The sequence below is a fragment of the Condylura cristata genome, unplaced genomic scaffold (assembly GCF_000260355.1).
Source record: "Condylura cristata isolate star-nosed mole 26May11 unplaced genomic scaffold, ConCri1.0 scaffold00014, whole genome shotgun sequence".
Lineage (NCBI taxonomy): Eukaryota > Metazoa > Chordata > Mammalia > Eulipotyphla > Talpidae > Condylura > Condylura cristata.
Window position 1 is genome coordinate 29,775,226 of NW_004567115.1, and position 25,121 is coordinate 29,800,346.

At 36.0% G+C, this 25,121-nt stretch overlaps 2 protein-coding genes across 4 annotated transcripts in view; both read right to left on the bottom strand.

Moving 5' to 3' along the window:
- Positions 1–1,232, bottom strand: part of GFM1 (G elongation factor, mitochondrial 1) — a 39,456-nt gene extending 38,224 nt beyond the window's left edge. Inside the window, exon 1 of the mRNA XM_004682304.2 lies at positions 1,037–1,232. Within this exon, the coding sequence (XP_004682361.1) occupies positions 1,037–1,129 (93 nt within the window). The 5' untranslated portion in view covers positions 1,130–1,232. The remainder of the gene's footprint in view (positions 1–1,036) is intronic.
- Positions 1,233–3,046: 1,814 nt separating this feature from the next.
- The window catches only part of MLF1 (myeloid leukemia factor 1), a 26,676-nt gene continuing 4,601 nt past the window's right edge, over positions 3,047–25,121 (bottom strand). Inside the window, exons 2-8 of one of the 3 annotated variants that reach the window (XM_004682307.2) lie at positions 19,607–19,754; positions 17,687–17,728; positions 10,788–10,871; positions 9,656–9,784; positions 7,361–7,520; positions 5,934–6,057; positions 3,047–4,344 (exon numbers count right to left, since the gene is read on the bottom strand). In XM_004682307.2, the coding sequence (XP_004682364.2) occupies positions 4,242–4,344; positions 5,934–6,057; positions 7,361–7,520; positions 9,656–9,784; positions 10,788–10,871; positions 17,687–17,728; positions 19,607–19,754 (790 nt within the window). In that variant the 3' untranslated portion in view covers positions 3,047–4,241. The remainder of the gene's footprint in view (positions 4,345–5,933; positions 6,058–7,360; positions 7,521–9,655; positions 9,785–10,787; positions 10,872–17,686; positions 17,729–19,606; positions 19,755–25,121) is intronic. The other 2 variants (XM_012724756.1, XM_004682305.2) reach the window with 2 other exon arrangements.

Consider the following 25,121-nt stretch of genomic DNA (forward strand, 5'->3'; position numbering starts at 1 on the left):
TTTCCTCAAAACAATCTAATGGAAACAAGACATTACAGGAAATGGATTAGAGAGGCAAGAGAGGGGCTATCTCAGCCTGTAAACAAAGGAGAAATTGTGAGAGAGGGTGGAAAAGATATTCTTAAGTCAATAAATAAATCAGATAAAAATTAGTTAAAGCAAGGGGACGTGTACTTTACAACTGTTAGTTTTGAAGACACACTGGCTGAAAAAAATCAGACACAGGTCCCAAACAACTGTGGAAACACAGTAGGAAATAACAGTTTTTAGTTTAAATTTTACTTTTCTTTAATGTACCTCACAGGTAGCAAGGGAACGGCTGAGGATTTACACTCTGTGTAGTGAGGTTGCGAGCTCCCACACAGTCAAGACACAATATAAACCTCTCACTAAAGGACAGCACCTCCAAAATGCACGGTCACTTCTGGGGAGAAGGCAAGCAGAACTTGGAAAAGGTGGCTAATGTACTGAACGGATTCTGGGAGACAAACGCTTAACTGATTAACTCCAAGTGACACCAGAGAACAAACAAGGTCTGCATAAAATAATGCTCAACTCAATTCCTCTTTGATCCAAGGGCGCTCCAAGGCAAAAATAACTTCAATCCTCTATGCTACCCGATAAGGAACAAGACCCAAGGAAACTACTGGGAAGATTAACGTTAATCAAAAGACCTCGGATCGGCTGAAACAGGAGGCTGGGTCAGCCCAAAGACACTGTAGTGAATACCGCACGCCAAGTCCCTTGACCTGGGCTGGAGTCCGACAAACACTGTCTTTTTCAGCATTCAAGACCTGCACTGCAATCGCTTTTCTAGGGTCCACTCCTGTGCAACCTCCCGCACGGAGACCACGCACGCCCCCGCTTAACGAGAAACGTGCAAGAGCCGTTGCCGCCCGCCCGCACTAGGGGCTCCGGTCTGGGGTCCCGGGGGGTGGGAGTCCACTCCGGCCCGCCCCGAGGCCCGCCACCCGCACTCGGGGATGTGGTGAGGGGTGCATGCCCTCTTTTCGGGAGGACAACCCCGGTACAATACCTGCCGGCACCGCCAGCCCCAGACGGATGGGGCCCCAGCGAGCGGCCCACAACCCCGAGCCGCTGCAGCGGCAGCGGCCCCCAGCAGCTTCATGGCAGCTCGGCACAAGCTCGGAGGTCTCCCGGCCCCAGAGCCGCTCAGCAGCCAGTTCTTTAGCTTGAAGCGCTCAAAGTCACGCCGCAAGCGGCTCTAGGAACATTTCCGGGGCGAAGGTCGCAAGGGAGGCGAGGGGAAGGAAGGGGAGGAGCGCTGGCCTCGGAGGGGAACCACGCCCTCCGCCGCTCTGGCGTCCTCTGCCGAGAGGGAGGAAAAAGTGCAGGCACGTTGAGTAGCACAGCAAACTGTCGCGGGCTCCTAGGAAGACGAGATTTTTCTAGTAGTCGCTTTGCTACACAGCAATTGGAGAAATGCTTATTACGATGCAATTTTTTTTATCTGTACTATGCTATTACAAATATCAAAGAGCATAGAAAAGTAGTGAAGTATCCAGTGAAAGCGCTTTTTAAAAATGCCATAATGTTGACATTGTTCGATGTTAAACGTTATGTGCCCAGGTCATTTGCCCTGCACTCATGACAGTTCCACTTGGTTCTCTTAGAAGTAACTAGGCTTTTTTGTGTCCAAAACGGAGTTTCTGATCATCCTTCCCAGGTCACTTCATTAAGGTCTTCTCCACTTCTTTAATGGAAACTCCTAGGGTTGCCCAAGCCGAAAATGTCACTTTGACACCCTAACAGCGCTCTACTCCGTCAATATATCCATATCTTGCAGCACTGCGTTCAACAAGACTGGACCCCGCTGCTCCCCACCACCACCGCCACCCCTGACTCGCCTTGGGGCTCCCCCGAGGAACTACCAAAATCATCTCCAGGTGATTGCAGTTGCCCCTGCGTTGCAGATTGTAGTAATGACTTCCTACAGATCACCAGCTCTTGTTCTCCTGCCACTACCTGATGGTAGATAGTAAAGGACAATAAAATGGAGGTGGAATAATGAAAAACTATCACCGAGACTGCAAGTACTAGGAAAATTTCAGAAGTGGCCAGGAGCCTAAGTATGCACTTGGCCTAATTGTCAGAATTCATCAGATTGTTTATAACCTTACATTCTCAAGACTCCGGGGTCTCAGAGATATCAAATGGCTTTCCTTAAAGACAAAAATAGAATGTGAATGAACCACAAGCTACAGAGAATCGTCTTTTTATACTGACTTTAGCATGATGGTAAAAATAAATGCTAAAAAAAAAGTCAATACCAGCATCACCGTGTGAATGTAAACAATTGGCATTTAATCTCTATTTGTCTCACATTTTGTAAGTGTCCCTGTAGGAATCACAGAGGCACAAGAAAAAATATAATCAAATTTTATTTGGTTTCCACAATAAAGAAATTGTAAGAAAAATCTCTGAATATAATATATAGTTTGAAGTGCATTCATTATTAATGTGTTTTCATATTGGAATATAATGATTAACGTTATCAGGGTAATGATCTAGGCAAAAGGAAAATAACTAGAGTGAACTCTTTCAAGATTTTGCTCTATCAATTGGATTTGCACAGCAATGTTATTTAAAATGTATGCCTTTGACAATTTCCTGCTATGTTATCAATATACTAGAAAGTGTGTATAAAAGAAAAACTTAACCCCCTTTATGCATGCTCAATTACTTTCTCTCATAAAAATGATCTCACACATATACATCTAATTTTATTGGTAAAATGTGTCCCATGCCTGGAACACTCACTAGTGAATTGATAGGCTGTGATATAGAATATTAAAAGATAAGCATAACACTGTAACTCTGTTTCCAGATATAAGAGAAAAATACTTATAGAGTGATAGTGAAATTTTTTATATTTATTTATTTATGCATACAAGAACTGGGGTGTAGGACAGCGGGAGGGAGGGGTGAGCGGGTTCACCAGAAACAGAGTGGAGAACAGAACAGGCAGGTGTACTGAAATAAACTGCTGAGGGGAGCAGTGGGCAAGACAGCAGAGGTCTGCTGCGCCATGTGGGTCAGCTCCTTGACCAGCCAGCTTTCAAACTCCTGCTGCAGCGTCTGGAGTTAGCTTGATGGCACTGTCTTTAACCCTCTATGCCACCAGCGATACCCCCACTAGTGAATTTTCTTTTCTTTCCTCTCCCCTTAATAGAAACAATTCATAAAGAACAAAGACTTAACTCAAGAGTTAAAATTTTATATTTCCATAAACTTCAAACCTTTTATTAAAACAGAACAATGCTTGAACTCTAAAATAAAAATGCTATAGCTGATTTTTAAATGACATAATTACAAAAGGGAAGAAGTGAATTATTAAGGACCTTGCTCAAACACACACATCACCTGTCTGAGAAATTTTGAGACAATCAATCATTTACGTTGTAGAATACCAAAGGAATTTTCTAAATGTCACAGAAAGGCTGAACACAGTTTCTCCAAGGGCACTCCAACTTTAGAATGGAGATAGATTAAGCTGTTTGTGGGAAAGGAGAGCAGAAAAATACCAACTTAAAAAGTTACAGAAAGGTCAATAGAAAGTCTGATGAATGTTAAGAATGTAATGTGGAATAAAAAGAATACAATGTGTAGAGAAATTATAAGAAAACTCACCCACGCTAACAAGTTAAAATCTCTCTTTGAAAATAAGTGATAATCTCTTTTGTTATTCATGTTTTTTTTATCAAAGTAACTGATTTCTCAAAAAAAGTACCATTTTAATTTTACTTTATTTTCTTTTAAAGTGTCAAGCTAGCATGCTCCATAGTATACTATAAAATTTGATAAATTATTTAGATCTTTATTTTCACTCTAGTATAGTTTTAGGGAAAAACAGACTATTTTTTTTAACACTTTACCTTCTTATAACTAGTTATGATAGATCTAGTTCTACATTCAATCTTGAATATAAGAGAATATATATTTAACAGAAAAACTGGGAAATTAAATCAGTAAAAAGTAATATGTTTTACAGTAGAGTTTTATAGAATGTTTAAAAATTTATTTGCATTGTTTTAAAACAGTTTATTACTAAAGCAAGGACAATATAAAGCTAGCACTTCCAAGAACATTCAGATATCAGAAGGAAGTTGTTAATAAGCACAATATTGATTAACAAGGGATTGGTCTTATGTATATTGCCCAGCACCGTTACTTTCTCCTTTAAAACAACCAAAGCTAATTAAATCAAATGCCAAGTCTATTTATTTTTTGTTGATTTTCACAGGTGATCCTTTGATGTTGAGTTTGTCCACAAAAGCATTTGACTTTCCCTTCTCAATGGCTGGATTTTGATGAGGTTTCTCCCTGGGAAATATACATTTGAATGTTAGTATCATTTAGAAGATGGTTAGTAGTTTATACATTGATACAAACACGTAAAAATCACTGTAATTTATCTCAAAAGTCCTGTAATAGTGTTGAAAAATATGAGGTAGACAGTTTCACTTACAATTGCAGAGGGCAACAAACTGCCTTTCTGAGATAGGTTTTATTGTTTACAGTTTAGCCTCCTGTCCTACATGGTAGCCACCAGTCACATTATTTATATTTAAATTAATTAACATTTTAAAATGTAGCTCCTTGGTTGCAATGACCATATTTTAAGTATGATTCAATAGTTACTGTGGCTAAAGGTTACCATATGGAACAGTGCAGATATATAATTCCATCACTGCAGAAAGCCAGTTCATGGAGTCTACTCTCAGTGCTAGTTCCAAGAAGATGTCCCTCTGACGGTCATAGATTTATGAAACTCTATCATGCGCTCTCCAACTGGAACCTGGGCTTCCTATTCAGACTCAGCAGTGTTAGATTTTGATCAGATTTTCAAAGTGAGACAAATATTGTTAAAAGTAATATGGGCCACCAAGTTTTCAAGTAAATCTATAGAGAATATAGGGTTTTAAATTCCTAAAGATGCATTTTTAAAAAATGGTGCTAGCACTTAAAAGTCCGTATAAGGCTTCTGATTTACTTGATATCCACTTGTCGACCGCTGGTTCTGTGAAGCCTTCCACCTTCTGCAGCAATTCTCCACTCTTATAGCCTAGAACAGATTTCTGTTTTAAAAGCCTGGTGAAGCCTCTCTCTCTGGGTATAATTTCAATAGGAATTTGGTATTGATTTCAATTTCCCCCCCAGAGAATTAAATTAAATTGTAACTATTAAATAATTGTAACTATTAAATGTAAGCATGTAAAAATCTCTATAATCTTTGAATTGTGGTTTCAGCATATTTATTTTTAACAGCTATTGTAAAAGATAATTGCAAAGAAGTCTAAAGGTTTTGTAAGACTCTGCCAAAGTTTCATATGTGTTTGTGTGTGTTTGCGTGTGTGTGTAGTGTCTAAAAATTCATTTACCATTAAATGCTGAATTTTAACTTCTTTGGAAGTTTCAGTAAACCTTTCAAATATAACCTCTTTCCTTTTATTATATTTCTTTTTAAAAAAGATTTATTTATGCATAGAAGAACTGGGGTACAGGTAAGGGTGCAGTGGGGGTGAGAGGATTCACAGAGACAGAGTGGGGAGCAGAACTTGATACCAATAAATTTACCTGGTATGAAGTGATGACTGTAACGAGATCAGAATGTGTTCCACAAGAACAACTACCAGAGTATAACATTTACTTGGGAAGATTTGGTCCTTATCTTCTAAAGTGTTATTTGCTTACTGAGTTACTGATTATGCAATCCTAAACTATTACTGGTTTTTAGATGCAAATTTAAAATTGTGTGGTATATTCAGATATAATACAAAATTACATCTTTCACAAAAGATGATTATTGCTATAAACAACTTGGGTGTTAATCAGAACATTCTGGAACAGAGGTAAAATTACATAACTTTCCTTCTAATTCTTTTAACAGTTATTTTATAAATAACATTTACCTTCTTTTAACTTCTTGGGAACCAGAATTCCCATGACCGACACTTCGCAGATTGCGCCGGTGCCCCCCATGTTGGTACTTCAAAATCTCACTTTGCCACTCATCATCAAAAGCATGAGCATCACCTACATAAGATAACAAAATAAAGGGGATCAATCATCAGATGTCAATAACTGTGTCCATTAACATAACCTCAGTCTGCAAACCATTTCCAATACAACCATTTCCTGTGTCTTTGACACAGGGTAATAATTTCTTATCTATTCCTCTCTTAATTTCTGATAATTTGATTATTGATGATCTGGGATTTTACATACCTACCTGGATAGCATATTAATCTACTCGATGGGTCTTTTGACGCAATTGTATACTGATTTGTATTTTTCATCCCAGGTCATCTCATAGTAATCAAGCCATTCATGATTCATTCATTCCAGTAATCTTTACTGGACATTCCTTCAGTGGCTAACATGTCTATTTACCTCACTATCTTCCTATGAACTTAGCCACACAAACTTCTGTGGTCAGTTTCCTAAGAGTGGTTACTCATCTCAATTGTCAATTCATGTTATAAAGGAGGTAATTCAACTGCCATAATAGCAACAATAAATAAATGACAATACTTATTCTTTCAGATTGCCTTATAATAATAATGTATTCCTTTGCTCTTTTGAACAGAGGTACTCCAAATATATTTAAATATGACAAAATTACAAAGGTTAAAATGTTTTTTCTGTATTCATCTTCATGCATAAGAATGATTTTATAAAACTCTAATATTAATAGAATTTAGTACTTATTCATTCATCCATTTATTTATTTTTTTAAGATTTATTTATTCATACAGAACTGGGGTACAGGCCAGAGTTTCAGGGGCGGTGAGAGGCTTCACCAGAGACAGAGTGGGGAGCAGAACAGGCAGATCGACAAAGTACACTACTGAGGGGAGCAGCAGGCGGGTCAGGAGAGGTCTGCCTGGCCATGTGGATCTCCTCCCGGGCAGGCGGGGATCGAACTCATGTGGAAGTGGCTTTAGCTTCTCAGTGCTGTGCTTTAACCCACTGCACCACCAGGGAGAGCCCATCCATTTATTTTTTATGAATACAGAACTGGGGTATAGGCCAGAGGCACCGGGTGGTGAGAGGATCCACCAGAAACAGATCAGTAGTAGAACGAGCAGAATGACGAAGTACACTGCTGAGGGGGGTGAGACAGGAGAGGTCTGCTGAGCAATGTGGGTCAGCAACCTGGCTGGGGTTTGAACTCATGTGGCAGTGACTGGTGATAGCTTGTTAGCACTGAGACTTTAAACTTTACACCACAAAGGAGGACTTTCTTGTGAATTGTTTCTATAAAAAAATAAGTTCTACAAGTTCCTGCTGCTATTGTAACTTTAAGAGGAAAAGACTATTTTCTGTGATAACTTACTCTCATTCATATTAATGAATTCTTGATTGAGCTCTTCATCTCCAGTTTTATTGTTCTTTGACTTTTTAATGACATGAGCTCGGTCACGAAGATGATGACCAACAGCCATTTTTTCTAGTCCACTGTCAGAATCTCTCAATGTTTTCCTCGTTTCCTTTACCTATAAATACAAAGAAAAATTTTAAATTACTTAATTATTATCTAAATATACATATATATAAGTGATACAATCTAAACTTCTCAGGATCCAAATAGATTTACTGCTTTAAAGAATGACTACCAGCCTATATCAAATACAGTAAGATAATTCTCTGACATTTAGTGGCTGGTTAAAAATTTAAAAGTATGGGCTCTCCCTGGTGGCGCAGTGGGTTAAAGCACTGCACTGAGAGGCTTAAGCCAATTCCTCAGGAGTTCGATCCCCACGTGCCCCGGAGGTGACCACATGGCGAGGCAGACCTCTCCTGACCCGCCTGCTGCTCCCCTTAGCAGTGTACTTCGTGGATCTGCCTGTTCTGCTCCCCACTCTGTCTCTGGTGAATCCTCTCACCCTCCCCATCTCTGGCCTGTACCCCAGTTCTGTATGAATAAATAAATAAATCTTAAAAAAAAAATTTTTAAGTATAGGGCAAACAGAAAGATATAATTTCACATTTTTACAAAACATAATTTAATATTAAGACACAGTATAAAGCAGTACTTTCTCTAATATGACCATATATAATGGAGGGTTCACACTAGCATTCCTACAATTATGGTTAACTAATCATTCAGTAGTTGTGTTAATGGGCTAGTATCTCATAACTCCCACCTATAAAACTCTATGGGTTATTAAAATATTTATGACTCATAGGACATTAACATAGTTTGCTGTAGATATCTTTAGTTATAGTCTGTTTACATTTAAAATGTATATGCCTTACAGCAACTTAAAACTAAAATGTCTCAGATGGCATCATTAAAAGGTGTCTCTTCAGGGCCCTCCCTGATGGCGCAGCAGGTTAAAGCACAGAACTAAGAAGCTTAAGCCACTTCCAAATGAGTTCGAATCCCGCCTGCCCCAGAGGAGATCCACATGGCCAGGTAGACCTCTCCTGACCCGCCCGCTGTTCCCCTCAGCAGTGTACTTCGTGGATCTGCCTGTTCTGCTCCCTACTCTGTCTCTGGTGAATCCTCTCACCCTCTGCATCTCTGGCCTGTACCCCAGTTCTGTATGAATAAATAAATAAATCTAAAAAAAAAAAGGTGTCTCTTTATATGTATGAGCTAAAAAAATGAAATATTCACAACCATTAGGCAAGTAAACCTCACCTTTTTTTACTATGAACTCCAAAAGGAAATAAAGGAATGGGTACTCTTATATTGTAGTTTGTGGGAGTCAACTGTTTCAACCCCTTTGTGATAGCAATTTGGTAATTTCTAGATGAAAATGAAGACACATACTTCCTACATCCCAATGCTACCAATCTTAGGCCCTTTGACAAGGAGACATATAAAGATGAGTAAGTGAAAAATTAAATTTCTAAATATATATCAATAGCGGTTGAATATATTTAGAGATTGAAAATGGAGGTTTACTCATATTCTGAATAATGCACAGTATTTAAAGAAACCAGAGCTACCCATATGATCTTGAATAAATCTTAGGAACATATTACCAAGCAAAGTCAAGTTACAGAGGATAGATGCATAAAGTTGCAGAGGACCATTTATAAAACATTTAGAAACTCTAATATAACTATATTTTTACTATGTACACATAAATAATAAAATCATTAAAAATGATAAATTCTACATACAAGAAAATGGTTCTCTTTGAGGTGGAAGAAAAGGGGAAAAGGACCAAGACGGAGTGCACTGGAAGCTTCCACTGTACTTTAATAGCTTTTGTTTCAAAAGAAAACAAAACAAGAGATAATTTAAAGAAAACAGAAAAATATTATGATTTGACAAAACTGAATGGGATGTGAGTATATTATCCTCTATATCCTTCCCATATACTTGAAATATTTCAGGAGTTAAAAATTTCATTATTTCAAATATAAACTAAAGCCTTTCATGAACCAAAGACTTTGCTTATTGTCTACTTACCTTGTTAACAATAAAAGTAATAAATCAGTATATATGTACATGAAAAATGCCTTTAATAGTTAACTTCATGCTTTTCATAATGACATGTCTTCCTTAACCCTTCAATATAAAATTAATTTTTAATTATTAAAATAACTAAAATGATATAGGTGGATATCATTCTATATCTTTATAAAGATTTAAGAATGCTTAGAAAATACTTACACCCCCTGGAGCCCTACGGGTTTGAGTTGAGGCCTGGAAAACTTTTGGTGGTTCATCTCCTACTTTGGAATAAGTCATAACTGAAGAAGAACTAAATGAATGTCCATTTGGGTCCACTGAAAGGTGACCCTAGAAGTAAATATAAATTGTAAATCCAGAGTTTAGTCATTATGAGGAATTACTGTCAGAGGATTACATTAGTTAGAAATCTACCAAAGGGGCTATCACATCAGAGCGGTGTATCCAAATGGCACCCTCAGGGATGTCTTACCCTCCCCCCTTCCATTTTAGTGAGTGAATTCTTGTGAGTGAATTCACTCCGAGATCCTTAAACTTTAGGAATCAAAGACTTATTATTTAGATTTAAAAATTGATGCTGTGCTGTGAAGCCTACTCAGTGGTTGACCTTTGCAATTTTGCCAACTCTGACATAATTAACCATAATGCCAGGAAGTGTTAGACCTCCTGTGAGTACCAGATTGTCATGTTACTAAAATAAGACACAGAGATGTGTACATTCTGGTTGCTCCTTAGATTCCAAACAGGATGATTAAAATGAGAGGAGTTCTTTTATCAAATCAAGTTACTGTTTTGTTATTAATGAGTAGAGAAACAAGAGTGCTAGAATTAGGTGATAAATACTTAGGCTTTATGGATCTAATTTAGTACCTAAATATAACTTTTGAAATTTCTTTTAAACAAAATCTACTCTTTAACCTACAAATCCATTTAAATCATTAAAAATATCTACATTCATATAAAATGTTTATAATAGTGGCCTTCAGCAAAACAAATGTTTTTGAGGTTGAATTTTTTTTGATTTTTAAAATTAATGCTATTTTCAAACTTGTAGGTTGTGCAATCAATTTGGTGGGCTGTGATCAGGATTTTAAAAATACAAACTTAATAGAAACTATTAGCACAGTCTGTAAATAATATGCCAATGTTTTTCATGAAACCTTTCCTTCAAGTATATTTATAAAATATACAAGTATTTATGCATTGGAGGTCATGATGTAAGACATATTTTTCAGCCACTATGGACCAACGTTTTAAAAAGACTGAAAGCCACTATGATATAGGGTTTCCAATAATTGAAAATAATGTTCTCATTCAACTTATTGGTACTTACAAAGTTTCTTTGTAATTCCTGCATACTGTTTCGCATATTTAACATCATTCGGTCCATTGCCTGAAAAGGGTTGACATCTGTATGCTACAGGATATTAGGAAGTATGTTATTAACTATCAATATAACACAAAAACAGCAAGTCAATCTTCCCCAAATAGATGAAATTTTTTTCCTGATTTATGCAGTGGGATCTCATGCAGCAATTGAGGAAGCAAAAATAATTTAAAAACTACATGGTAAAAGTTATTTGTTAATGAAAATACTGAAGCATACAATAAACCTCAAAAAGCCAATGTATAAATGACCAGTGAATTGTATTACAAATACATAGATGCATGCACATGTATATAGACAAACATATATACATGCACAAACATTTAAAGATATTCACAAATAACAACTTTCTCAAAACATAATTTGGTTTACATTTAAATACTAAGTGATGTGTTCTGAGCTGGGTAGTTGTGGCATACAACAGTCTTCAAATTTTTCCTTATTTCCTCTCAGACCATATACCACACAAGGAAATAAAACTTTGAGTATCAGCAGTTCTATTTGACTGATAGCAGCTTCCTCTAGAGTAGTTAGTACTCCTTCTCATCATAGTAGGACCCAAGTAATAGAGTGAAAAAGATCCATTCACTCTACTGTTAAGATCAATGTGCTGCCTAGTAAAGAGGCCCTCACAGAGCATGCCCTTGAAGCATGGGGTATATGCCTTTAAAGAACAGTTATAAATTACACTAAAATAATGGTTTCTCAGCCAAAAGTGATGTTGACTCATGGAGAACATATAGGAATAATTATGCAGGGCATACCTTGGAGATACTGCTGGTTCAGTTCTAGACCATTGCAATAAAACAAATCACACACAAAAAAATTATTTCTCAAGGCATATAAAAATGATGTACACTATACTATGTTAAGTGCACTATACTATGTTAAGTGCACAAGAGCATTATGTCTGAAATGTACTATTTAAAATGTATTAATTGTAAAATATCTTATTGAAAAAATATTTGCCATCACTAGAGCCTCCCACTCCAATGATTACAAAGTTGTAATCTTTGTGCTGGTGGAAACTCTTGCCTTGGTACTGATGGCTGCTCACTGATCAGAGTGGGGATTGCCAAATGCAGGGATGACTGTGGCAATTTCTTATAAAACAAGACAACTATTAAGTCTACCAAATCAATTGTTTTTCCTTCAGTTAAAGATTTCTCTGCAGCACGTGATACTGTTTGATAGTCTTTACCCATCTTTAACAGAATTAGATTCAAGAAATTGCTTTCTTTGCTCAACCAGAGGAAGCAACTCCTCACCTGTTCAGGTTTTATCATGAGATTATAGTAATTCGGTTGTGTCATGAGGTTCTAATTCTAGTTTTCTTGCTATTTCCATCACATCTATAATTAATTCCTCCACAGAAGTCTTCAAAGTCATTTGTGAGAGTTGAAATCAACTTCTTCCACACTCCTGCTTATGTTATTTGACTTTTTCTCCATGAGTTATGAACACTCCTAATGGTTTCTAGATTGGTGAATTCAATTGACTCTGCCCAGATCCAGCAGAGTAATCACTCGCTATGGCAGCTACAACCTTAGGAAATGTATTTCTCAAATTTTAAGACTTGAAACTCAAAATTAATCCTAGATTCATGGGCTGCAGAACAGACATTTGATTAGCAGAAATGAAAACATTAATCTCCTTGAACATTTCTATCCGAGCTCTTAGGTGACCAGGTTTATTATCAATGAGCAGTAATATTTTGAAAGAAATCTTTTTATCTGAGTAGTTGGTATCAAAAGTGGACTTACATCGTGTTGTAAACAAATGTGCTGCCATTGAGACTTTATGGTTACACCTAAGTAATACAGGCAGAGGGAATTTCACATAATTAAGGGTCCTAAGATTTTCAGAATGGATCATGAACATTGGCTTCAATTTAAAGTCACTGGTTACATTAACAGAGTCAGCCTGTCCTTTGAAATTCTGAAGTCAGGATTGACTTCTCCCTATCTATGAAAGTCCCAGATGGTGTCTTCACCTATATGGAAAATCTGTTGTTAAGTGTGGACATTCATTGCTGATCTTAGCTATTAATAAAAATTGTGGATAACTTGCTATATCAACACTTGCTGCTTTTCCTTGCACTTTTATGATATGGAAGTGACGTCTTTCCTTTAACTTCACCAACTAACATCTGTCAGCTTCAGATTTTCCTTCTGTAACTTCGTTACCCCTCTCAGCCTTCACAGAATTGGAGAGACCTAGCTGGAGGTTAGGCTTTGGCTTAAGGGAATGTTGTGCCAAGTCTCATCTCTATACAAACCACTTGGACTTTTTCTATTTCTGTTATCAGTAAATCTGATTCATTTTCTTATCATGGAACAGAGCTTTTAATTTCTTTCAAAAACTTTTCTTTTCTTTTCTGATTTTGGCCCGTCTTGACTTTTGACATACGTTCATTAACTAAACTTAATCACTATCTTTTCATTTAAAGTGAAAGAAATGTTCCTGTTCTTTCACTTAAACATTAGAGGAAATCGTAGGATTGTTAACTGGCCAAATTTCAATAAGCTGTATCTCAGGGAATAGGAAAACCTGAGAAAGAAAAGCTGAGGAGCAGCTAGTCTGTAGTCAGAATACACACATTTATTAAGTTTGCTGTCTTAGATGGACACAGTTCATGATGCCCTAAGACAATTACAACAGTAACATCAAAGATCACTTATCATTGAGCACCATAACAGGTATAATATTAAGTTTGAAATATATCAAGAGAAGTGACACCAAAAAATGACAAAAACACGAAATGACCACATACTGTTGGAAAAATTATACACAGAGACTTGTTCATTACAGGGTTGACATTAACCTTTAATTTGAAAAACATTACATAAGCAATGCACAATAAAACAAGATACCACTTATTAATTTTGGGGGGCCACCACTGAGAGGGGTATAGAAGTGGCATCAGGTAGGTAGAGGCCAGGATAAACATTCTATAAAACATAGGTCAGAACAAGAAATAACTGGTCCAAGATATCAATTTGAGTCAAAAGTTAGAAACCCAAGAGAAGTCTGCTATTGATTTCAGGTTTTATCACTAAGACACTCACCAGAAAATAAAAGTGAAACAAATTCTGGTGTGCCTTCTAATGTATTGTCTTCTTTTCATAAGACAGAAAATTGTTTAGTTCAAGGAATGCCTCTGCTGGAACAGAAGGCTTAAAACTTATAAACTCTTTTGTTGTTTCAAGTTGAGACTCAATAAAGAATTATCATAAATAAGGCCTCTTTGTGCCTTTGCTTTATTGCTGGGAACAATGAGAAATAGGTGGAAAAAACAAATTCCTCCACAGAACTTGCCTTTAACTCAGTAGCAAACAACAAAGGCACATCTAGGAGATCATTTTCTTTGGATACCCAAAGTACTGAAGTAGAATAAATCTGCATTTCAGAGATGCAACACAATTCACAAAATATTCTGAATATTTTGTTCCACTACTAGACTGAGAATCAGGACCATATAAAATACATTATTTACAAGAGATGGAAGAGTTTTAGCCCAAGGAGGGAGGGGAGAAGTTGAAGGAAAGAAAGATCAGATGTTTGGGAATACTCTGCCCTCTTCTCAATTTACTATCAAATCAGTCATCAAAAGTTGTATCTGTACTTGCTTTGGAGTGATCCAATACCTTGGAGTGACAAAAAGTAGAATACAAATTAAAAAGTTGAGATTCCAGCAGGTTCTTAAGGCCTTCAGGAACTTTGTGCACATATGCTTCTGACAAGAATGTTTTCTCCTGACTCAGCAGTTTCTTATCATTCAAGACTCACCTTCTTAAAAAGGCCATCTGTCTAAATTCATTTGTTTCACCTCGCTTCTATATATTATCCAGTTTCATTTCCTTCATAGTGGTTTGGACATCTGAAATTATTTTGTTTATTGTCTTCTACTCTACAAAAATAATTTCTGTGAAAGCAATGCTATCCTCTCTTATTCACCACTAGATTCCCAATTCGTATAAAATAATTCCAGGCACACAAGAAGGCCCTACAATTTGCTGAATGAAGAAATTATCTCTATCTAGTTCAAACATATACTTCTATCCAATGGTTTACCAAAGAAATCCACATGGACAGTCCATAGGTAGATGCCTCAAATACCCAGAAGTCAAATGATCCTTTTGACCACTGCTGCCCTCATACGTGTGCTGTACCACAATCTGTTCCTTCGCCCAGTGGCGCTCCCACCTTATGGAAGTCTGGAGTAGAAAAATTTCGGATGGAAGGTCTTCAAAGGCCAAACATCAGAGGTGGAGGTAAGGATGATTACAGCATCTTAAACGAAACCCATTATGGAGTTTCCAGGAATCAGAGGTGAGGCAAGAAAACTTATCAGCCAGAGGTGAGAGCAAAGGTATGTATCAATCATAGAAGACCAATAGCTTGGCCCCAAGTTCATAAATTCCACAGTAATTCCATCAAAGAACACTATAAAAGACTCCATGCTCTGGCAAAACACAGCTCTCTGGTACATGAGCTTATGCAGGTATATTTCTTTCCTTTTTCTTTTCCTTAATAAACTTGGTGTGGTGTGTACTGCTGAATGGGAACATATACTGAATTCTTTCACAGTGGGACTGAAGAACCCCACATACTGAAACTCTTCATCTGAATCCCAACACATCTACCTAATTTATCCTATCAGAAAAATGAGTATAACACTTTCCTTCTCCCTCTCCACTATTCCTTCAACCCAATCTAACACCATGTTCTATCTATTCACCTTTCTAATGCTCTCAAATGAGATTTCTCTTTATCACCATGGCCATTACCCAAGCAGAAATGAGCACTAATACTTCTCAGAACACTTAAACAGCCTCCCTCCCTCCACTGTGATCCCCTTTAACTTCTCCCCTGTAGGTACAATGCTCTTTCAAATAAAGAATTTTACTCTATTATCATTTTGATAGAACCAAACTTTCCCTGCCCCAAAGACAATGTCCATAGTCCTTATCAGAACCTAAAGAAGTCCCTCATTACCTCTCTATTCTTCTCTAATTTATGTTCTAGGGCAAAAGTTATCCAAAATATCTTTGATCTGCTGATCTTCAGGTCTCAGCACATACTGTTTCTTATGTGCTCAGCACCTCATCCCTCCCACCCCTCTTGACTGTCCTGGTAATCTCCTGTTAATTCGTAATGGTCTGGAAGTCTCCTCTGATTGTCTCCACCCCACCATCTCAAAAGGTCTGGGTTACATGTGCTTTTCTGTCTATACTCTATGCTAAACTTCCCATTCATTTTACTGATAACTTAGTGCTGATTTTTGTCTCACCAAAAACTCTGTCCAGGGCAGAAAACATGACAGGCTTTTAGGGAGACATGGCTGAAGTGTAGAAAAGAGAGTAAAAACAAACTTTTCATGAGAGTGTAGATGTATCCATAGGAACAATCCCAAAGTCGTGTAATTTCTTAGTTTGCCTCACAGAAAACTAAGAAATTAGGACCAGGGAAGGGGAAAAAGCTGGCTATCGAGTAGCCACACTTGGACACAAAACAAAAAGAAGCATAAACAAAATGCAACAGGGTCTTAGGTTAAGTGACCAAGCTGAGCCTTAGCAAACTTTAGCAAAGCCTTAGCCTATGTAACAGTGTAATCCTCATAGATATGTTGGTTCCAGGTTCCCTGCCCCCTCTGAGGAAGGATGGAGCTGAACAGCAAGAGAAAGCTAAAAAGGACTTGGAAGAGAAAGCTGGGAGTAGAAGTCCTGGAGGAGGCATGTGGAACAGAGAAGCTACGCTTGCTTCTTGGCCTTGGACTTGTACCACAGACTCGTGGGACTCAGAAGGAGACCCGGAAGAGAGACAAAAAAGACCCATGGGGAGACTTTATCTTGACTTGTGATTTTTTTCTTGTCCTCCTAGACTTGTCTAACCCCTTCTGCCCCTTTCATATGGTTCCCTTCCAGAAGGTACCTTAAGCCATTTGACAAGTCATCAGGCCTCAGTGGTCCTGTTTTGGACCCACACTGTTAGACGAGCCATTTACCCAGTAGGAGGTGGGAATCCATTTCCACTGGGAAACTATTTTCTTTCTCTTCTCTCTATTGCACAATAATTCTATTAAAGTTATTTTCTATGGGTGGCCTTATACATTTAAGGGTATGTTTTTCTCGTTATGCAGTGGATGGCAGAAACTGCATGTTTGGGGGTGATGAGGTACCCATCATTCTGCCAACTAATACTTGTCCATCTAGAGGTTGGCACTTTTTTTTTTTTTTTTTTTACCTACTGGAGAGTCATTAGAAGCATGCAGGAAGTCTCCAATTTTCAAACACAACTATGAAGTCCCTTTTGTAAATCAAGTAAATTTTCACCTATTAAAATGTACTTCTGGGCCCACCCTGGTGGCGCAGCAGGTTAAAGCACAGCACTGAGAATCTAAAGCTGCTTCAGCATGAACTGGATTCCCCCCTGCGCCGGAGGTGATCACACGGTGTGGCAGACCTCTCCTGACCTGCCCGCTGCTCCCCTCAGCAGTGTACTTTGTCAGTTGGCCTGTTCTGCTCCCCACTCTGTCTCTGGTGAATCCTCTCACCACCCCTGCACCTCTGGCCTGTACCCCAGTTCTGTATGTATAAACAAACAAATAAATAAATCTTTTACAAAATGTAATTCTTTTTGAAGACTGATTTTATATATGTTAATATGACTTATGTCAGAAAACACATGCCTAAATATCTAAAATATACTTAATACACAATACACAGATTTCCAATACAAACATTAAAATGTTATTATACAAGTGATACTGCATGCCAATTCAGTTTGCTCGAGTTAATAAAAATAAATGTCATAAAATATTGCTAAAATAGCTTGATACGAACCGCACCACCAAAACTGCCAAAAGGCACAAGAGAATTCAATACCTAGAAAAAAATCCAATTTTTGGTTATGATGTTTATTATATAATCCCCCCCAAAAGAAATGCACTGCATAATCACATAATTCAGAGTTAACAAAATTATAGGACCTATAAATAAAAAAGAACTAAACATATATTTTTTCAATTATCTGATTAATATTCATTGTGGAGCCTGGCAGGAGCCTGACAGGCAAACAGAGAAACCATATATCAGTTTTAAATATGACAGCTCCAGTATTTATTAAAGGCAGTTAAAAGAAAAAGTATGTGCTATAGATTAAGAGACACACTTTTCAAAGAAAATGCAAATTCATACTAATATTAATTACAAAATAAGCAAAAATGTTTAAGATTGAATCATTTTTCATTAGCTCACTATTACATATTTTCAAAATATCAGTTAATCTTGTAACCAATTAAAAATAAAAATGACCTGATGATATTTCAAATTATAAGTAGAGATAATAGGCAAAAAGTCTTAATGACTACCTCCCTAGTAACTGATTTGTAGAACAAGAAATAGAGACTTCAGAGAGGATCATACACAGGTTTCAAAATATCTAGTTTTTGACTGGCAAGAAAATATAAAGTATAATAGATGGAATAATCAAAATTAATAGTTTGCAAGTTATATTTCCTAACAGGGACAGATGAATAAGAACAAAATTTTAAACACATATGTACAAATTTCAACTTTCACTACTTGGAAGTTTCAAATGTTGAAAATAAATTTTGAATTCTTGTGTAAAATTTATATAAAAAATGTCACAATCCTTCAACAATAGGTCATTTTCTCCCTATATAATTATGTTTAAAAAAAAAAAGAAAACTGTGTTTATATTAAATTTTAGAATAAGGACCTCCCTGGTGGCCTAGGGAAGGTCAGCACTAGGGACTCAATTTTTCCTTTGATCTTAATTTCAGACTTTTATGGAGATTGACAGTTCCAAAGTAAAAGCAACATATAATGATACCACTATTGAATCACTAAAAGAAAACTGGAATGTGACTAATATATATATACATTTGAACAATATATTTATATTGATAAAAAAGTGAAGATTATTTTCATTTAAATGGGAAATAATTTTATCCATGAAATTTCTTAGGAGTATATGAAATATTTTGTTTTTATTTAAGATTATAGTCCATGGAAACCATAAAATGCTTTTCTGGAAAATACTACAAGTTCCTAATTGACCAATGTTTACTGAATTCCAGTTATCTACATTTCAACTCTGAGATTGATCTTTTTAGCAACTCTTGAGGACTTGTTCTAAAACTGCCATTTGCAAGGCTGAAAATGTAATGGAATTAAAATAAGCAGAGAATAAAATAATTAAGACATATACATAGCCTATTGTTTTTTAAGTTAATATATATGTAACAGTTGTCTAGCTTTGCTCTCAAACAAAATTTATAAATAATATCTTACAGTTGTGTTAATCTAAGTTAAAGGTTAATCTAGGGTTAATCTAGCCATGCAGATCAGTTTTTCTGGGTCCCTTAGAGATAAGGCAAGATACTGTAGCATTGGCTGCATCTTAAAGTGAAAAAATAAATATTTTATGGGACATAAAGAGTATTTCCTTGTCCTAATTTCAATCATGAAGAGAGGAAATTCTAAGGTGAGAACAAATCATGCAAACAAAAAATAATGCATTAATTTTAGCTAATAAAATATAACCCTATGGTCCTAAAAGTTCTGGCAGTGCAGTAGAATGCTATAAACCTAAGAATTCATTGTTAAAGGATTAATTTTCCAACAGTCCCTTTTTTTAGTTGTATCTTCTCATTACTGATTATTCTTAATCATAACAATTCAATTTCCTTTAAGGTCTTCTCACTAACTTTATTAAATATATTGAAATAAAGAACTTACAGCCAAAGAATTTTCACCATCATGATGTCCTCTATGATTATGAGCTCTTCCTCTGCCATCAGAGATGCTAAGAAAATCTCTTCCAAAAGGTTCAGAAAAACTTCTCATCATCTGTCTCATACTTTCTCGGTGTGCAATAAAAGAATCACTGTTGAAAATACATACAATCACGTAAGGGTAGTGTTGGAACTTAAATAGTTACGTAGGCATGTAATAATGCTATAAAGAATTATCTTGAGCTAATATGCTTGTTAAGGAGAGCAAAGAACTTAGCAGAGTAAAATTCACAAGAATCTACTACTCATGAACACAATTTACAGATAATAGAATTATCTTATTAAAACCCACTATTCATTAATACAAAAATGTTTTATTTGCTTCACTATAATTCACTTTTGTACAATAATAAAAACACACTTTTATTTATCCATTACTATATTAAAAGTGTTAAGTATAAAGTAACACATCTTATTAGGTTAAACTAGTACTAAAGGACATAGAGAAAAAGGAATCAGAAAAATATTGCTACTAGGGAGAGACAACCTTGGGCTTTCAACAATATAAGTTCTCATGTGGGTAAATAAAGAAAGCTGACTTTTTTATGTTTTTTACTTCTATTTGCATTTATTTTATGATAAATTTATTTCCAGGCCATACATTTTTGCTTCTTCAAGAATATTTATGTCTTCTGTGTGCCTCCTCTTCTGGTGTGGAGCAATCTGCTCTCTTCAATAAGAAACATCTCAGTGTGACAGAGTGTTCACGTGACCATGAGCTTTGTTATCCTGAAACACATTTTGGCGGCTTTATTCACCTAGATGTGCTCAGTGATCAGATTATCTCAGCCCTGAAGTTCAGTGTTACTGAAAAATGCTGAAGTTCAACATTTTAAAACGTGTAGTAAAAATCCAGCACTCTTTCCAGGCCCCAGAAGTGTACCCAGAAGTGCCTCTGTTTGGCCTGTGTTCACCAACCAACTCCACCATTATAATGACAGAATGGCCTATGTTGCTTCTGCAGAGTGACATTCTTCAGATACGTGGTGGCTTTTCAGATTCACATACTTCAACGGCAGGGAAGTTTCTTGAAATGAACACAAAGATCTGAACCTCTTGATTTATATGACTTCGTAGGGGTTTTTGGGTCAATTAAGTAGTACAACATTTCAGAGATCACCTAAGGCCACTTACAAGAAGTTATTTTTTTTAACTCTTATTTATGGAACATGACCATTGACAGCTATATGTTGTGAACACTGTATAAAAGCACCATTATTTTAACAGACAAATCTACAGAAGTACTTCTGAAGCTAACTTTTTCTAAGAATTCTAAATGTTACAAATCAATATTTAGTAGAAATAGCTTCTAAGTCTTAAGATAGGGTTCTCAAACTTTGAGATCACTAACCAACAAGAGAACAGGTTAGAAATAAAATTCCTGTGCTACCCCTTCCCCACCACCCAACTTCCCAGTTGAATTCATTTGCCCTATGTATGGTTTGTGGTCCATCACTATCATTTGCAGAACTTCTGGGTTGCTGATATCTAAATTATCTAGCACCCAAGCCTCTGTTTCTGAACCCAAATTTCCAATGTTGTAAAATGAAGACAGTATCACATATATAAATTGTTGAGATTATCATGTAATCTGGAAGCACAAACTATTGTGTCAATCCCACCATAATATGTAGTATTATTTTCCCTTATCTTCTCTTCCCAACAGATGAATACTGTCACTCCCAATTATTCTGCTATTAAATACCTCTTATGGAAAAAAAAGATGTATTTTTTTTAATAACACAAAGAAATAATCATATTCTGGCCCTCCCTGGTGGCGCAACAGGTTAAAGCACTGCACTAAGAAGCTCAAGCCACTTCCGCATAAGTTCGATTCCCGCATGCCCCGGAGGAGATCCACATGGTGGCAGACCTGTCCTGACCCACCCGCTGCTCCCCTCAGCAGTGTACTTCGTTGATCTGCCTGTTCTGCTCCCTACTCTGTCCCTGGTGAAGCCTCTCACCTCCGCATCTCTGGCCTGTACCGCAGTACTGTATGAATAAAATAAATAAATCTTTAAAAAAAAAAAGAAATAATCATATTCTAAGCCCTTTTCTCTGCTGTATAAATATCAATATTCTTAATCTGAGGCTATCCCATTTATCCCAAAGCCCAGTCAAAAATTTTAATTGCATTATCACAATGGTTTGGAAAATGTTTCACAATCTGGCTAATACTCATCAATTCATTCTAGAATTTAAGGTATACCACCACTGGAACTCATTTTATCAGGACATTCTGATTTTCCCCCTATAATACACCGGAGGGTAATAACCTACCCTCTTGCAGGCTAATCCACCTCAGGGTCATCCTCCTTATTGTCACACACCCCCCATCCTAATTCTAAATTTTAATATGATGACACTGTAAGTTCAAAAGTTCTGTTTTCCTTCAGTGGTTGCAGGCACAAGTATTTCCTGTGAATTCTGCAATATTTACACACATTCCAGAGAAGCTCAGATTTATTCAAATCATATACCTGGCAAGTTAAAAGAAAGTTTCTTTAGTTGAATGTTTAGTATTGATTAGAGAACTCTATGTATATTAAGTTCTCTTAGGAAGTATAGTAAAATGAAATTACTAGAATATTAGATTTATTTGTTATTATATACACTTCATTCTAACAAACAATGCAGCAAACATAGAAAGCATAAATGTATAAATAAGGTCTTTTTCCTATGAGTTCTGGTGAGATTATTTGGAGTTTTTGTTTTATTAGCAGGAGTGATGGGCACAAAATTCACCAGACTACCACTTACAGGTTTTTTTTCATCTGTTAAAAATTTGATAATCACTGTTCTAACAGAAGTATAAACAACAAACACTATGAGAAAGTTGTTAAAAATGAAAAATGGCACAAAATGAGCAGCTTAGATTTTAGCATATTAGAGAGCAAAAAAAATAAAGCTACTTTAGGCTTACACAATCAAAATCTGAAGATGAAAAGTTACTTTACAATTAAGGAATCAGAATTTGTTGTGTTTAACTCTACTTAATTAAAGGAACAGAATTTCAAGTAGTTCTAAACCTACAAGTGAGTTGTCTAAGAAGCAATTTCTAGTTCTTACCTAAAAAAAAAAACTGGATTCCAAAGTATTTCATATCTAGATGATGTTCACTGCCAAATTATATCACACATCTAGAATTATAAGATGTGAATATGGTATTGTGGTTATAGCTCTCTAATATGCTAAAATCTAAGCTGCTCATTTTCTGCCATTTTTCATTTTTAACAACTTTCTCATAGTGTTTGTTGTTTATACTTCTGTTAGAACAGAGCTATATTTGAAAATACGTAAGGTTGAGAGGACTGAAAAGCCTGCAATTTCTAGCAACACTAGAGATGGATAAAACAGATGTAAATTATGAAATTCTGCGTGATGGTAACAGTATAGTTATATATATTGTAGTATATATTTGGAATGTTTCTTTAAAATGAAATAGAACTACATGAAATTAAAGGATTCCACATAACCTGATAGTTTAACATGGATGATTCTAAAAGAGTCATTTTTCTTAAGAGTTGTATAGTCACTGGACCTGAGAGTTCACAATATGGGTACAAGTATGGAAATTAAAATGTTGGTTCTTATTAATAAGTAGTTATTAAAAAAAACTACATTATGTAGATGGATAAGATTCAACGAAGAAAGATATTTCAGGAAGTAATAGATTTTATTCCATGCCCAAATTGGTATTAAACAGTTGTTAAATCCCTGTAGAAATATAAAATTTCATGATTTATTTTTCTGATTGTAGTAGAATTGGATTAAAAATTCAGAAGTTGAATGTGCTGCATTTGAAATATTGCCCATGCTCCTCTTAAATAGAAGTAGGTATACTTATATGTAGAGTGAATGCTTGAAAACATGTTTATTTTTTGACTGACATGAACAAAACAATGTCCTGTTGGAAAATACATTAAGACAAAAGTGGACCCACAGTCTGGCTTCTGCACCTGTCTGAACAAAGAAATCTGGCTGGACCCTGAAATGAGTTCAGCTCATGTCAACAGAGAACAGCAGCTGCTTGGAGATAACATTTCTCTTGTACAAAGCTTGAATTCCTTCTCATGAAAGCCAAAAATCTCTTGTAGTCGATCAAGGAGTTGTCTTAATATTTAAAAGTTTTTTTTTCTCTGGTGAGAAGTTAGTAGCTTTTATATTCTTCTATTCATATTATTTTTGTAATTAAAGTGTCATTCTTTTAGGAAAACAAATTGGAAAATGATGATGCTTTATAAAATTCACATCCTATACAGTAATTTCATGTACATAAAGTAATCTAAAACATTAACCTGAAATGTGGGTAAAGATTGGATTTATGTGAAAATATACCTTGTAGGTCCAAAGGTTGCAAAATTTTCAGACATTAAATTCATTTAGAGAGTACCTAAAGGCTAAGAAAATACTTACAATATTTTGAGGAAAAAATAGTGTATTTATAACCATAAAGTTTGGGGAAAATTTCACATATGGAAGTTGGAAGGAACTAAATACAACAAAATGATGTAGAATAGCTGAAATCCTTGATTCTGTAATTTCATTTACCAAATCTTCTACAGTTTTCAGATTCTCCATAAGGGTGCATTTTTAATTAAATTAGGAAAAATTTACTTACATACTATACCATACTTCCTCTTTTAGATTGCTGACATAAATTACAACCAAACAGAGTATTTGGCAGTAAAGATACTTTCCCCACTCCATATTATTTACCTACAAGTATACCACAACCTAGGGAAAATAAATTGTTGCTCCTGTCTAACACACACACACACACACCAACACCTACAACTCAACACACACACATCAACAACTCAACACACACACACACACACACCCCAACAACAACTCAACTCTTAGACTGATATTAGGTCAACAGAGAATTATTTCAACAAGAAAAAAATTTGCTAGGAGCTGGTACTATTTCATTTCAGAATAAATTCCTAAATTTGTTTCTATCTTTTCCAGAAAAACAATTTTATCTGGATTGTATAAGAATATATAGATATTTGTGTTTGTTTTTCTTTCTTTTTTTTTGAGTCTCAAAAGTTTTATTGAATTTGTTGATTCATAAAATATTGTTAATTTTAACAAAGGCAGCCTCTTCAGTGATTCTCCCATCCCAGACTCCACCACACAGTCTCTTTTCCTTCTACACCTGAATTTTTACCTGTTATCACTACAAGATATTTGTGTTTCTAAGTAAGAAGTATTGAATTATTCTTTATTACATAGGGTCTCATATAATTGAGATAGTAGTCCCATTCATGGAGAAAAATACCTTTCTTCTACTATAAATAGTAGTAGCAAAATCTTAGTCAACAGATTGTTACAGTTCTTTTAATCAATAAAAAAGTGTTGCCGGGCCCTCCCTGGTGGCGTAGCGGGTTAAAGCACAGCACTGAGAAGCTAAAGCCACTTCTGCATGAGTTCGATTCCTGCCTGCCCCGGAG